Source organism: Macaca mulatta, chromosome 14 (genome assembly GCF_049350105.2).
Source record: "Macaca mulatta isolate MMU2019108-1 chromosome 14, T2T-MMU8v2.0, whole genome shotgun sequence".
Taxonomy (NCBI): Eukaryota; Metazoa; Chordata; class Mammalia; order Primates; family Cercopithecidae; genus Macaca; species Macaca mulatta.
In genome coordinates, this window is record NC_133419.1 from 8,596,066 (window position 1) to 8,609,390 (window position 13,325).

A 13,325-nucleotide genomic window follows, 5' to 3' on the forward strand; every position below is an offset into this window, starting at 1 on the left:
CACCATTGGCTGCAATGTCTGTCGTTCTTGTCCCAGGCCCCAGCTTTTAAGGGGCACGCGGCACGGAGAGTGGTCCGGTGATAGGCTACAGTGTGGGAGCTGGGGTCAGAGCTCATAGGGTCGCAGAGGCCGCGTGCCGCGTCTCCCTCCAGTCCCCGGCGGACTGAACCCCCACAACCCTGTGCCGCTGTTCCGGGCCCCTCCTTCCAACGGCCACGTGCGGCCTGCGCGTGCGCACTCGCCCAGTTTGGCGCCCACCAGGCAGTGGGGAAGGGGAAGGGGAAGAGGGTGAGGGTGGCAGGGTGGGGACGGGAAATGGGGAGCAGTGGTGGGGATGTGGGTGGTAGACCAGGGGCGAGGGCAGGGGACAGTGTCTGTGGAGAAGGGGGGTCTGTTAAGGTTTCCGCCCTTGGGCGGGAGGGAGCGGCGGGGTAAGCAGCCTAGGAGGACTAGGGGGCTCCACAAGGCCCGCGGCCAGGGCGCCCCAAGCGAGGCCGCGGTCCACGGACGGTCGCCAATGGAGCGGGGCTGCAAGGGGGTGCCGTTGCTGCGAGAGAAAACCTGGGAACCTTGGAACGAGCTTATGGTGATTGGGAAAAGAGTGGAGCTCCTGAGTAGAAACACTCAAAAACCGAAGCTGGAGTCTGAGTACTGGAGACTGGAAGATGTGGAAAAGACGGTCTTGAAAGGGAAGTCAGGCCCGAGTCAGGAAAGGACGGATGTGAAGCTGCTGCACCATGGAGCAAGTGCATCACATGCTTCAGTAGATTTGGGGAAAGACAGCCCAAGGGAGATTTGGGGAAAGCAAAAGGTCAAACACGAAATAAGGGCTAAATCTAAGAGTGCAGGGATGACAGCAGGGCCTATGAAGGGGTCTGGGTTTGAAGAGAGGTTGAGGTCTGCTGGGGAGAAGGTAGGGACCACTGGAGAGGACTTGAGATCCAGTGGATATAAACTGGGGCAGAATGAGGAGTTGAGGTCGAGTGTAGACAAGATGAGATCAAGTGTAGAGAAGCTGAGGTCTAGTAGTGAGAAGCTGGTGTCCGGGGGAGAGACGCAGGGGTCCAGTGGAGTGAAGCTGAGGACCAGTGGCAGAAAGCTGAGATCAAGTGGAGAGAATCTGAGATCAAGTGGAGAGAATCTGAGATCAAGTAGAGAGAAGCTAAGATGGAGTGGAGAGAAGCTGGGAACCAGTGATGAGAAGCTGAAGTTGAGTGGAGAGATGCTGAGATCAAATGGAGAGAAGCGGGGAACCAGTGGAGAGAAGCTAAGATCAAGCAGAGAGAAGCTGAGGTTGAGTGGAGAGAAGCTGGGAACCAGTGATGAGAAGCTGAGGTTGAGTGGAAAGAAGCTGAGATCAAGCAGAGAGAAGCTGGGAACCAGTGAAGAGAAGCTGAGATCAAGCAGAGAGAAGCTGAGGTTGAGTGGAGAGAAGCTGAGATCAAGCAGAGAGAAGCTGGGAACCAGTGAAGAGAAGCTGAGATCAAGCAGAGAGAAGCTGAGGTTGAGTGGAGAGAAGCTGGGAACCAGTGATGAGAAGCTGAGGTTGAGTGGAGAGAAGCTGAGATCAAGCGAAGAGAAGCTGGGAACCAGTGAAGAGAAGCTGAGATCAAGCAGAGAGAAGCTGAGGTTGAGTGGAGAGAAGTTGGGGTCAAGTGCAGAGAAGCTGAGATCTAGCGAGGAGAAGTTGGGGACCAGTGGGGAGAAATTGGAGGTTTCAAGAATGGGGAGCATAAATGAGGAGAACATTGAAAAAGTGGTAGAAGTTACTGGTGATGAAAGAGTGATGGCATTTACTGATGATGAGATGGAAATTCCTTTTGAAAGTGTCAAAGGGAGTGAGGAACTACAAGGGACTGAGAAAGGAGTGGGAGTTGACGGGGGCGTCTTGCGTGAAGTGAAAGATATCACTGATGAATCTGTTTCTATGGAAAATAAAGATATTATAGGTGAAGGTACCAGTGAATGAGGCAGATGAAGGACTGACACCAAACAAGGAAAGAGGCAGACAAGGGAAGTACTGGAAGTCAGAGGAGAAATTAGAGCCAGGCAACTTTACACTGAAGGGGTAAAGTTGAGAGAGGAATGGAGAGAGTCTGAGCCTAAAATAAAAGAGAGTGGAAGTGAGGAAGAAAAGCTACTGGGGCTGAAGGTGGAGGCCAGGATCAAAGGAAGTAAAGAGGAGTGGCTGGTTCAGAGGGAGTGGGAACATATGGAGGAGAAAGAGAACGTGTTGGTAACGTGTTGACAGAGGAAACTTGGGTATTGGGAGAAAAGCTGACTGGGAGCTCATAGGGAAATGTTTGAGAAAAGGATGGAAGATGGGCTAGAAGGATTTTGTCTGACACATGATGGGGTGTATGAGATGGGGGATAATTGCAGCAGGATAAAGGGTAGATTTTGAGGGTTGTGGAAGAAGGTGCAGGCTGAAGTGTGCAAAATTTCTGAAAGAGGAGCCTGAAGAATGAAGGGGTCGCAAGTGACAAAAGCAGGAGAGGAGATAAGAAAGAAGTGAGAAAAAACATAAGAAGCCACATGCCATAATGGTGATTGTTTGTTGGTAGGTATGTCCTTCTTTTCTTTTCTTTTTTCTTTTCCTTTCTCTTCTCTTTTCTTTCTTTCTTTCTTTTTTTTTTTTTTTTTTTTTTTTTTTTTTTTTTTTTGAGACTGTCTTGCTCTGTTGCCCAGGCTGGAGTGCAGTGGCACAATCTTGGCTCACTGCAACCTCTGCCTCCCAGGTGCAAGCGATTCTCCTGCCTCAGCCTCCCGAGTAGCTGGGATTACAAGCTCCCGCCACCATGCCCAGCTAATTTTTGTATTTTTAGTAGAGATGGGATTTCAGCATGTTGGCCAGGCTGGTCCCAAACTCCTGATCTCAAGTGATCTTCCTGCCTTGACCTCCCAAAGTGCTGGGATTACAAGCGTGAGCCACCACCTGGCCTGCTGTATCCTTTTTTATTAGTGGGGTCTTGTGACCTGTGTCTTGGGAAACTAGTCCTACAAAATCCCTATGTCAATACCACCTCTTTTTGCTCTTCTGTGTTGCAGCTTCTACTGCCTGGATCTTAGATCTTCCTGTTTCTTGTTTTATTCCCTCACTTTGGTCAACTGCATCATTTAATAGCTCCTAGAGAAAGTGACTATGGAAGGTAAACTTTGGGACACTATCTGTCTGAAAATCTCAATTCTTTGTTCATAATTGACTGATAGTTTAGCTAGGTATAGAACTCTAGGCTGGAAATATTTTTCCCTTAGATTTTTTAAGGCATTTCCTCACTATCTTCTTCTTTTTTTCCTTTTAATTAATTTTTTTTTTTTTGAGACAAAGTCTCACTCTGTCGCTCAGGCTGGAGAGCAGTGGCATGAGCTTGGCTCACTGCAACTTCCACCTCCTGGTTCAAGCAATTATCATGCCTCAGCCTCCCAAGTAGCTGGGATTACAGACATGTGCCACTGTGCCTGGCTAATTCCCTCACTATCTTCTAACTTCCAAGTATTGCTATTTATAAGTCTTTTTGTTCTTTTCTTTTAATTGTATAGAGAGCATTTTTCTTTTCTATGTAAATTACCTGTTTGCTACCACTCCCTAACTCAACCTATATCCTCATCCCATTTTCTCTGGCTTTACTAGAGGATGTTGGACCCAGAATTATAGCTGTTATCTTTTTTTCTCCTTTTGTCTGTCTCTTTTTATTCTACTCTCTGGACAATTTCATTAACTTTAAAACAACTGATGTATAATAGATGAACATTTTTGGGGGTACATGTAATATTTTGATACATTCATATAATGTGTAAAGATCAAATCAGGGTAATTGGGATATCCATCATCTTAAATATTTATTTTTTCTTTATGCCAGGAACATTTGAATCATTCTCTTCTAGCGATTTTGAAATGTACAACAGATTATTGTTTACTACAGTCACCCTATAGAACACTGGGTCCCATTTCTTCCATCTACCTGTACATTTCTACTCATTAGCATGTCTTTATTTCCTCCACCCTTCCTGGTCTCCAGTAACCACCAATCTCATCTCTATTTTCATGAGATCCACTTTCAACTTTATTAACTATATCTTTCTATCCTTTCTATTGAAATTTTACATTTTAGCTGTCTTGTTCATTGATTGCTTTTTTTTTTTTTTGAGATGGAGTCTCACTCTGTCGCCCAGGCTGGAGTGTAATAGTGTGATCTTGGCTCATTGCAACCTCCACCTCCCCGATTCAAGCAGTTCTGCTGCCTCAGCGTCCTGTGCGCCCTGCACGAGCTGGGATTACGGGCATGCATCACCACGCCTGGCTAATTTTTTTGTATTTTTAGTAGAAATGGGGTTTCGCCATGTTGGTCAGGCTGGTTTTGAACTCCTGACCTCAGGTGATCCACCTGTCTCGGCCTCCCAAAGACTGGGATTACAGGCATGAGCCACCGCACCTGGCCATGCTTCTTTTTGTATATATAGTATTTCTGTTCTTGTTTCATGAGTCTGTTCTCTTAACTTTCCAAGGATTTTTCCAGTTTTTGAGTTTTCTTCTGCTTTTCTTATTGTTTCCCCCTGAGTTCCCCTCCCCTGCTTCCCCTCCACCCCCTGGCTTCCCCCCTACCCCCCTGCTCCCCCCCATCCCCCCGCTCCTTTTTGTTTGTGTGTGTGTGTGTGTGTGTATTGTTGGAAGTTTTCCTCAAATGTTTGATCTTCGACTGTCCATATTTTTTTTTTTTTTTTTTTTTTTTTTTTTTTTTTGAGACGGAGTCTCGCTCTGCCGCCCAGGCTGGAGTGCAGTGGCCGGATCTCAGCTCACTGCAAGCTCCGCCTCCCGGGTTCACGCCATTCTCCTGCCTCAGCCTCCCGAGTAGTTGGGACTACAGGCGCCCGCCACCGCGCCCGGCTAGTTTTTTGTATTTTTTTAGTAGAGACGGGGTTTCACCGTGTTAGCCAGGATGGTCTCGATCTCCTGACCTCGTGATCCGCCCGTCTCGGCCTCCCAAAGTGCTGGGATTACAGGCTTGAGCCACCGTGCCCGGCCTGACTGTCCATATTTAAGAATGAGGCATTAAGCAGAAGCAACTGGAAGCACAATTTGGGGCTTGTTGATCTATGGGCTCCACTCTGTGGCGACTGAAGCAAGCAGGATATTTTACTGGGTACACCCAAATATCAGAATCTGTAAATCTCACTGAAGGGACCATCTAGTTTCTCCAGAGAATTCTCCAATCTGTCTGGGGGATATCTGCATGGCCCCTGCTATAGAGGTTATAGCAGCAGGGTGGGGAGAGAGGGTTGTGGAGCCACCACTTGGTACACATGTTTTCACCCAGTCCCTTGTTTTCAGCTCAGTGCTCACTCCATCTTCAGCTGTGCCTGGTGTCCCTGAGTTGGTGCTTCTGAGATTCAATTTCCCCAGAGAGGAAACCCTCTACTGTGCTACGGGAGTTGGTGCCCGGCTAAAAAAGGTTGGGGGGATTTGTGAGCTTAACTGCTTTATATACAGATGCTTAAACAATTTCTCTGTTCTCAGATCTATGCCTTTTTCCTTCCATCTGAGGTATCTGGTCCCTCAGTGTCCTGAACTTTTTTTGGGATAAGTAGAGTGAGCTGTTAACTTTTTGTTTCTATTATCTTTAAGTACTTAAGTGCCAGCTACCTCCACTCTGCCAAGTTGGTTCCCACTCCATCTCCAAACGTTTTTGTTGTTGTTCTTTTTTTTTTTTTTTTTTTTGTCGTTGTTGTTTTTGAGATAGGGTCTCACTCTGTCACTCAGGCTGGAGTGCAGTGGCATGATCATGGCTCACTGCAGCCTCAACCTCCTGAGCTGAAGCAATCTCTTCAGCCTCCCAAATAACTGGGACTACGGGTGCACACACCACCACACCAGGTTAGTTTTTTTTTTTTTTTTTTTTTTTTTTTAAGTAGAGATGAGATCTCTCTATGTTGCTTAGGCTGGTCTTGAACTTATGCGCTCAAGCGATCCTCCTGCCTCTACCTCAAAGTACTGAGATTACCGACGTGAGCCACTGCACACTGCCAACTTTTCCCATCTTAAAAAACAAAAACAAAAAACCTCTCTGTACCCTACATTTCCCTCCAGTGACTGCCCCATTTTTCTTGCTCCTTATGGTAGGCACAAAAGTGGTCCACCAAACATATATTCACTATTCACTTCCTAATCCCAGGAACCTGTGAATATTACCTTAAAATGGCAAAAGATGTAATTAAGTTAAAGATCTCGAGAGAAGGGCCCACTTTAGAGGTGAGTCATAAATGCCATTATAAGTGTCCTTATAAGAGAGAGGAAGAGAAGGAGAACAGACACACAGAGAGCAGGAGGCGGTGTGATCTCCCAGGCACAGGCTGGAGTGATGCAGCTATGAGGCAAGGAGTGCCGATGGTCGCCTGAAGTTGGAAAAGGCACAGAATGGATTCTTCCCCAGAGTCTCTGTAGAGAGTGTGGCCTCCGCCAGCACCTTGGTTTTAGCGTCTGACCTCTAGAGCTGCGAGAGAATAAACCTCTGTTGTTTTAAGCCATCAGTTGCTGGTAATTTTTTTTTGAGATGGAGTCTCACACTGTTGCCCAGGCTGGTGTGCAGTGGCACGATCTCAGCTCACTGCAAGCTCCACCTTCTGGGCTCATGCTATTCTCCTGCCTCAGCCTCCTGAGTAGCTGGGACTCCAGGCGCCCGCCACCATCCCCAGCTAATTTTTGTATTTATTAGTAGAGACTGGGTTTCACCATGTTGGCCAGGCTGGTCTGGAACTCCTAACCTCGTGATTTGCCTTCCTCGGCCTCCCAAAGTGCTGAGATTACAGGCATGAGCCACTGCGCCCGGCCATAGTTCGTTCTTCTGTCTGCTGTAGTTCCTGTAGTTCTGTAGTTCCAGTTCCTGGAAGTTGAGGCTAGAGGCCCTGACTTCTCTTTCTCCATCACGTTCGTTCATCACCTTCTGACTCAGAGCTTTCCTACTGTAGCTGTTTACATTTGTCTGTCCCCACTAGGATGTAAATGAGCTCTATGAGGGGAGCAATATGTGTCTGTCTGGTTACCCTCTCTAGTCCAGTGTGTAACCAGCACATAGTAGCACTCAGCATGTGTTTGCAGAATGAATCAACCCGTCATATTCAGTGACTTTATCAGTCTCAGTACTATTTAATATCTATTGAGAAATTGCTATAATAATTTACCCCGTTTCTTTGAATGTCACATTTTTTGAAGCCTCAAAAGCCTGAAACTGTCTTTGTTCCATACTTGTACTTGAGATTTTTCTGGGTATAGAATTTCCCTCAGCAGCCTGAAGACTTGCGCCTTTGTTTTCTTCCTTCCTGCATGGCCATTGAGAGTCCAGATCTATTTTTACGCCAAGCCAGTTGCACAACCAGGCGTTCTGTGTATGAGACCTGTTTGCTTCTCCACAGCTCCGCTATTTCTGCTTCTTTATTGGGCAGAAGCTGAGAGCTTGTTCTTCCATTTTCTAGGAACTCTGATCCCATTGTTAGACAATAAAGTGGAGATATTAATAAGGTGTGGGCAGAGTTGTAAAGATAAGCTATAGATGGCTCAAGCCTCATGGTAGGATCGTTTTGACAAATGATTATGATAGCTAGCGTTTACTGAATTCTTGTAATAACCAGAGTAGTTTAATCAGCACCATGCTAAGCACTTTACATGTTCTCTATAATTTAGTCTAATAGCTCTTTGAGACAGGAACTATTACTCTATTGACTCTACCCACTAGACACTGCCAGAGCCAGGCAGCCTGACTCCATAGCTGAGCTGGAAACAGCTCTGTCTGCTGAATGGCCTCCTCTATTCCTACCAGACAAGCCCTGAACCTCGGCTTCTTCACCTGCCAAAGCAAGGCCTGGGATCCTGCATGGGGGTAGGGAATGAGGCTATGTAGCAACCTTTCCATTCATTCGGCTCATGCTTGCTGGATGAGCACTTCGGTGGCAAGTATTTAAGAATATAAATTTTGGTGGGGTGTGGTGGCTCACACCTGTACTCCCAGCACTTTGGGAGGCCTAGGCGGGCGGATCACCTGAGGTCAAGAGTTTAAGACCAGCCTGGCCAACATGGTGAAACCCCGTCTGTACTGAAAATACAAAAATTAGCCAGATATGGTGGCGCACACCTGTAATCCCAGCTACTTGGGAGGCTGAGGCACAATAATCACTTGAATCCTGGAGGTGGAGGTTCAGCGAGCCAAGATCCTTCCACTGCACTCCAACCTAAGTGACAGAGTGAGACTCTGTCTCCAATAATAATAATAATAAATATATATATATGTCAAAAAAAATGAAGTTTATTTTCTTTCCTAGATCTCTGCCATCCTGAGATCATCACTCCTCGCCTCCTCTGGAAACTCTCTGAGAGCCAGAGAATCGTCTCTTTTTGTAAGAGGCCTGCACAGGCACAAGGTCATACTTGGGCACTTTTTGGCTTTGTGAAAATCTCTCAGATTGCACTGCACAGTATACAAATGATAAACCAGACAACCACATTCGTTCTTTGGATTACATTTTCTCCTGAGATATCAGACGCATTTCACCAGGGCCACAGAAAGAGAAATGAAGACCAAGATACCGAGACAAATGCCAACAACCTGGTAAGTGCAGATATTTTCAGTTATCTAGGCAACTAGAGCTTTGCATAGGTAATACCCTTTTCTACTAAAATTAACCAAAACACACACATTCCAGGGCTCCTGAGTGATTTTATATACATATATGTATATTTTATATGTGTATGTATACATTTATATATGTATATAAATAAACATATATATATTTTAAAAATATATGTATATCGTGTGTGTGTGTATATACATATGTATATTTTTTTAAATAGAGATGGAGTCTCACTATGTTGCCCAAGCTGGTCTCAAACTCCTGGGCTCAAGCCTGGATGATTTAAAAAATTTTTTTATTTTATTCTTTGTATAGTCCCAGTCTTGTTTCTTGTAACATAATGTGTTAAAGTAACATTAACTTTTGGCTGGGTGCCGTGGCTCATGCCTGTAATCCCAGCACTTTGGGAGGCTGAGGCGGGCAGATTACTGGAGGTCAGGCATTTGAGACCAGCCTGGCCAACATGGTGAAACCCCATCTCTACTAAAAATACAAAAATTAAGCAGGTGTGGTGGTGCTCACCTGTAACCCCAGCTACTAGGGAGGCTGAGGCAGGAGAATCGATAGAGCCTGGGAGGTGGAGGTTGCAGTGAAGAGAGATCATGCCACCACACTCCAGCCTGGGTGACAGAGGGAGACTCCGTCTCAGACAAAAAACAAAACAAAACAAACAAACAAAGAAATAAGTAACATTAACTTTTGGCTAAAATGCATTCTTAGTTGGTCCAATTAATTCATTCAGCAAACAGTGAGCACTTACCGTATGCCCTCTGGGAATGCAAAAAATGTGTAAAACCAGGCTCTTGGCCTTGGCCTTTTTTTTTTTTTTTTCTTTTTGAGACAGGGTCTCACTCTGTCACCCAGGCTGGAATGTAGTGGCACAATCTCGGCTTATTGCAGCCTCCGTCTCTGGGGTTCAAGCAATTCTCCTGCCTCTGCCTCCCAAGTTGCTGGGATTACAGGCATGTGCCACTATACTTGGCTAATTTTTGTATTTTTAGTGGAGACAGGGTTTCACCATGTTGGCCAGGCTCATCTCAAACTCCTGACCTCAGGTGATCCACCTGAGCCTCGGCCTCCCAAAGTGTTTGCATTACAGGCGTTAGCCACCACGCCCGGCCCAGAGCAGAGGGAAAAGAAACTAGCAGGATATGAGCCTAGGGCTAGACTTGGGAGGGAGCCTCAAAGGCAGGAGGAATTGTGACTGTTCTGTAGGTGACAGGGAAGATGATGCCATCAGATCTGTGCTTCACATAGAGAAGTCTGGCTCGGAGATGGAGTCACCAGGCCATGGTGTGCGGGCACTCAGTAAAGTGGAGATACGATTACTAGATCATTATGGTAAGTAGTTCAGGCCTGGCAAGGTGGCTCAAGCCTGAAATCCCAACACTTTGAGAGGCCGAGGCAGGAGGATTGCTTGAGTCCAGGAGTTCCAGACTGGCCTGAGCAACAGAGTGAGATCCCATCTCTACAAAAATAAACAAAATTAGCTGGGCATGGTGGCATATGCCAGTAGTTCCAGCTACTCAGGGGGCTGAGGTGGGAGGATCACTTGAGCCTGGGAGGTTGAGGCTATAGCGAGCCTTGATCGCACCACTGCACTCCAGCCTGGGTGACAGAGCAAAACCCTGTCTCAAACACACACACACACACACACAAATAAATAAATAGTTCAAGGTAGAGAGGATGAGGTTATGAATTACAGCAGAGAGAGGAGGAATAAAAACAAGACTTGAGAGAGTATTAAAAGTCCGATTTAACAGAATTGGCTGATTAATGTGAATGGATGGTGAGGAAGGAGGCGCCAGGGGCATGGATAGCAGTAGTTGATGTGAAATGTTTACTCTGCATTAGGCATGTTGCCCATATTATCTAACTTAATCCCACAACCGCCCTGTAAGCAGGATTGTATTACTATCTGCGGTGGCACTGAAGCCCATCAGAGTGGTCAATCGAAATGACATAGCTAGTATGTGTTGGTAGTAAGTGGTGGTGTGAGGAGGGTTTGGACCTATGTGGTAGCTCTACCAGCTGGCTGGGTCTTCATTGCCATGTGATTGGGAGGTGAAGCGACCGCCCTAGTTAGCAGTGAATGAATGAACGGTCCAGAAGCCTGCTGGAACCATCTTCTACTCTGGAGAGCTCACAGTCAGGTGGCTTTGATGCCACATCAGCCATAGACGTGTTGTGTTTGCCCCAAAGAATATTTTAACACCATATTTAGAATTAATTGGTACCTTTATAAAATGCAGAGATTCACATTAAAAAGTATGTTTCTGGCTTTTCTTGGAAAATGAGATGATCTGGCCACACTGGGCCCATGTAGGACCTGGAGTTGCCTCTCTCTGTTTCCTTCAACTGGGGCCTGTGCCCCCCAGTTGGCCAGCCCCACTGCCTGGGGCCCCTGACACCTGCGCACGCACCTGGGTCTGCTCTTGTGCTGTTCCGTCACGAGGTGTGCCACTCAGCTTGGCTTTGACGCCAGGCTGTGTTTGTGCATTTAATGCCTGCCAAGCCCAGGCCTCCACTGATGGCTAAATACCTTTTCTGAATTTTAGGCAATATAAGATGAAAACATGCTGTGGGAATTGAGAAAAACTAAATGCCCACCCATGCCTGAGTTCCCACGGGGAGGAGGGTTCTGCACAGGTAGTGCAGGGAAACGGCAAATGGCCAGAGTTCCTGAAACCAGCATAAATGAAAACAAAATACAAATCATACCCTGGCAAATGGCAAGTAACAGCCTATTGCCAGTATGCAAATCACGTTGTGATTTTTAAAAAATTTGTTTTGTAATAAATAATTTGCATGAATTTCGAGCTGCATACTTTGGACATATGATAAGGAAGCTTTGGGGGAAGATTGTGTGTGTGTGTGCGCGCGTGTGGGCACGCACCTGTGCATGTTTGTTTATGGGGGCGTGGACCACAGTTTACAAAGCTTGGAGTTTTCTACAGAAATTCAGTTTCAGGCCAGGTGCAGTGGCTCACGCCTGTAACCCCTGCACTTTGGGAGGCCGAGGCAGGCGGATCACGAGGTCAGGAGATCAAGACCATCCTGGCTAGCACAGTGAAACCCCGTCTCTACTAAAAATACAAAAAATTAGCCAGGCGTGGTGGCAGGCGCCTGTAGTCCCAGCTACTCGGGAGGCTGAGGCAGGAGAATGGCATGAACCCGGCAGGCAGAGCTTGCAGTGAGCCGAGATCACACCACTGCACTCCAGCCTGCAGCGAGACTCTGTCTCAAAAAAAAAAGAAAGAAAGAAATTCAGTTTCAGAGTCTGCGTGCAGTGGCTCACACCTATAATCCCAGCACTTTAGGACACCGAGGTGGGCAGATTGCTCGAGTCCAGGAGTTTGAGAGCAGCCGAGGCAAATGGCGTCTCTACAAAAGGTACAAAAATTGTTTCTACAAAAGATACAAAAATTAGATGGTCCTGGTGGCCCACACCTGTAGTCCTAGCTACTGGGGAAACTGGTGTGGGAGGATCACTTGAGCCTGGGAGGTGGAGGTTGCAGTGAGCCGAGATTGTGCCACTACGCTCCAGCCTGGGTGATAGAGCGAGACCATTAAAAAGAAAGAAAGAAAGAAAAGAAAGAAAGAAAGAGAGAGAGAGAGAGAGAAAGAGAGAAAAAGAGAGAGAGAAAGAAAGAAAGAGAGAGAGAAAGAAAGAAAAAGAAAGAAAGAAAAGGAAGGAAAGGAAGGAAAGAAAGGAAGAAAGAAAGGAGGAGGAGGGGAGGGAGGGAGGGAAGGAAACTTCACTTTCAGAACATTTTTTCAAGACTAGCCTGGCCAACATGGTGAGATCCCATCTCTACTAAAAATACAAAAATTAGCCAGGCATGTTGGCGGGTGCCTGAGGCAGGAGAATCACTTGAACTCAGGAAGTGGAGGTTGCAGTGAGCCAAGATTGCACCTTTGCACTCCAGCCTGGGTGACGAGTGAAATTCGGTCTCAAAAAAAAAAAAAGAACATTTTAATAAACTTTTATGATTTATTAAGGATGAAAACATGTTTCTGTACCATAACGTTCAAATGTGAGGCCCACACTGGCAAACAGGTATTATCTGTATTAAATATTTTGTTCCATTTATTTATTTATTTTATTTTATTTTTTTGAGACGGAATCTTGCTCTATCGCCCAGGCTGGAGTGCAGTGGCGCGATCTTGGCTCACTGCAAGCTCCGTATCCCGGGTTCACGCCAGTCTCCTGCCTCAGCCTCCCTAGTAGCTGGGACTACAGGCGCCTGCCACCATGCCTGGCTAAGATTTTGTGTTTTTAGTAGAGACGGGGTTTCACCGTGTTAGCCAGGATGGTCTCGATCTCCTGACCTCGTGATCTGCCCGCCTCGGCCTCCCAAAGTGCTGGGATTACAGGTGTGAGCCACCGCGCCTGGCCTATTTTGTTCCATTTAAAGTGTAACAGTAATCCCCTATGTCCATGGTCAGGTTGGACAAATGACCACATTTCATGCTTGTGTGAGTTTTTGTTTGCAATCTGTAAACTGCCCTTAGAGATACAGGTTCAAACAGGTGCGGGAAGCAGAGCTGCCAGCAAAGCACAGGAGTCGACTCTTTTTCTTTTTTATTTTCTTTTCTTTTTTCTTTTTTTTTTTTTTTTTTTATTTTTTTGAGACGGAGTCTCACGCTGTTGCCCAGGCTGGAGTGCAGTGGCGCGATCTCGGCTCACTGCAAGCTCCGCCTCC

At 46.5% G+C, this 13,325-nt stretch overlaps 1 protein-coding gene across 3 annotated transcripts in view; it reads left to right on the plus strand.

The window, feature by feature from the left end:
* The first annotated feature begins 75 nt into the window (after nucleotides 1-75).
* The window catches only part of LOC106993192 (uncharacterized), a 48,647-nt gene continuing 35,397 nt past the window's right edge, over nucleotides 76-13,325 (plus strand). Inside the window, exons 1-3 of one of the 3 annotated variants that reach the window (XM_077962394.1) lie at nucleotides 76-2,564; nucleotides 8,311-8,601; nucleotides 9,842-9,960. In XM_077962394.1, the coding sequence (XP_077818520.1) occupies nucleotides 335-1,969 (1,635 nt within the window). In that variant the 5' untranslated portion in view covers nucleotides 76-334 and the 3' untranslated portion in view covers nucleotides 1,970-2,564; nucleotides 8,311-8,601; nucleotides 9,842-9,960. Of the gene's footprint in view, nucleotides 2,565-8,310; nucleotides 8,602-9,834; nucleotides 9,961-13,325 lie in introns of all 3 variants that reach the window. The other 2 variants (XM_077962393.1, XM_077962395.1) reach the window with 2 other exon arrangements.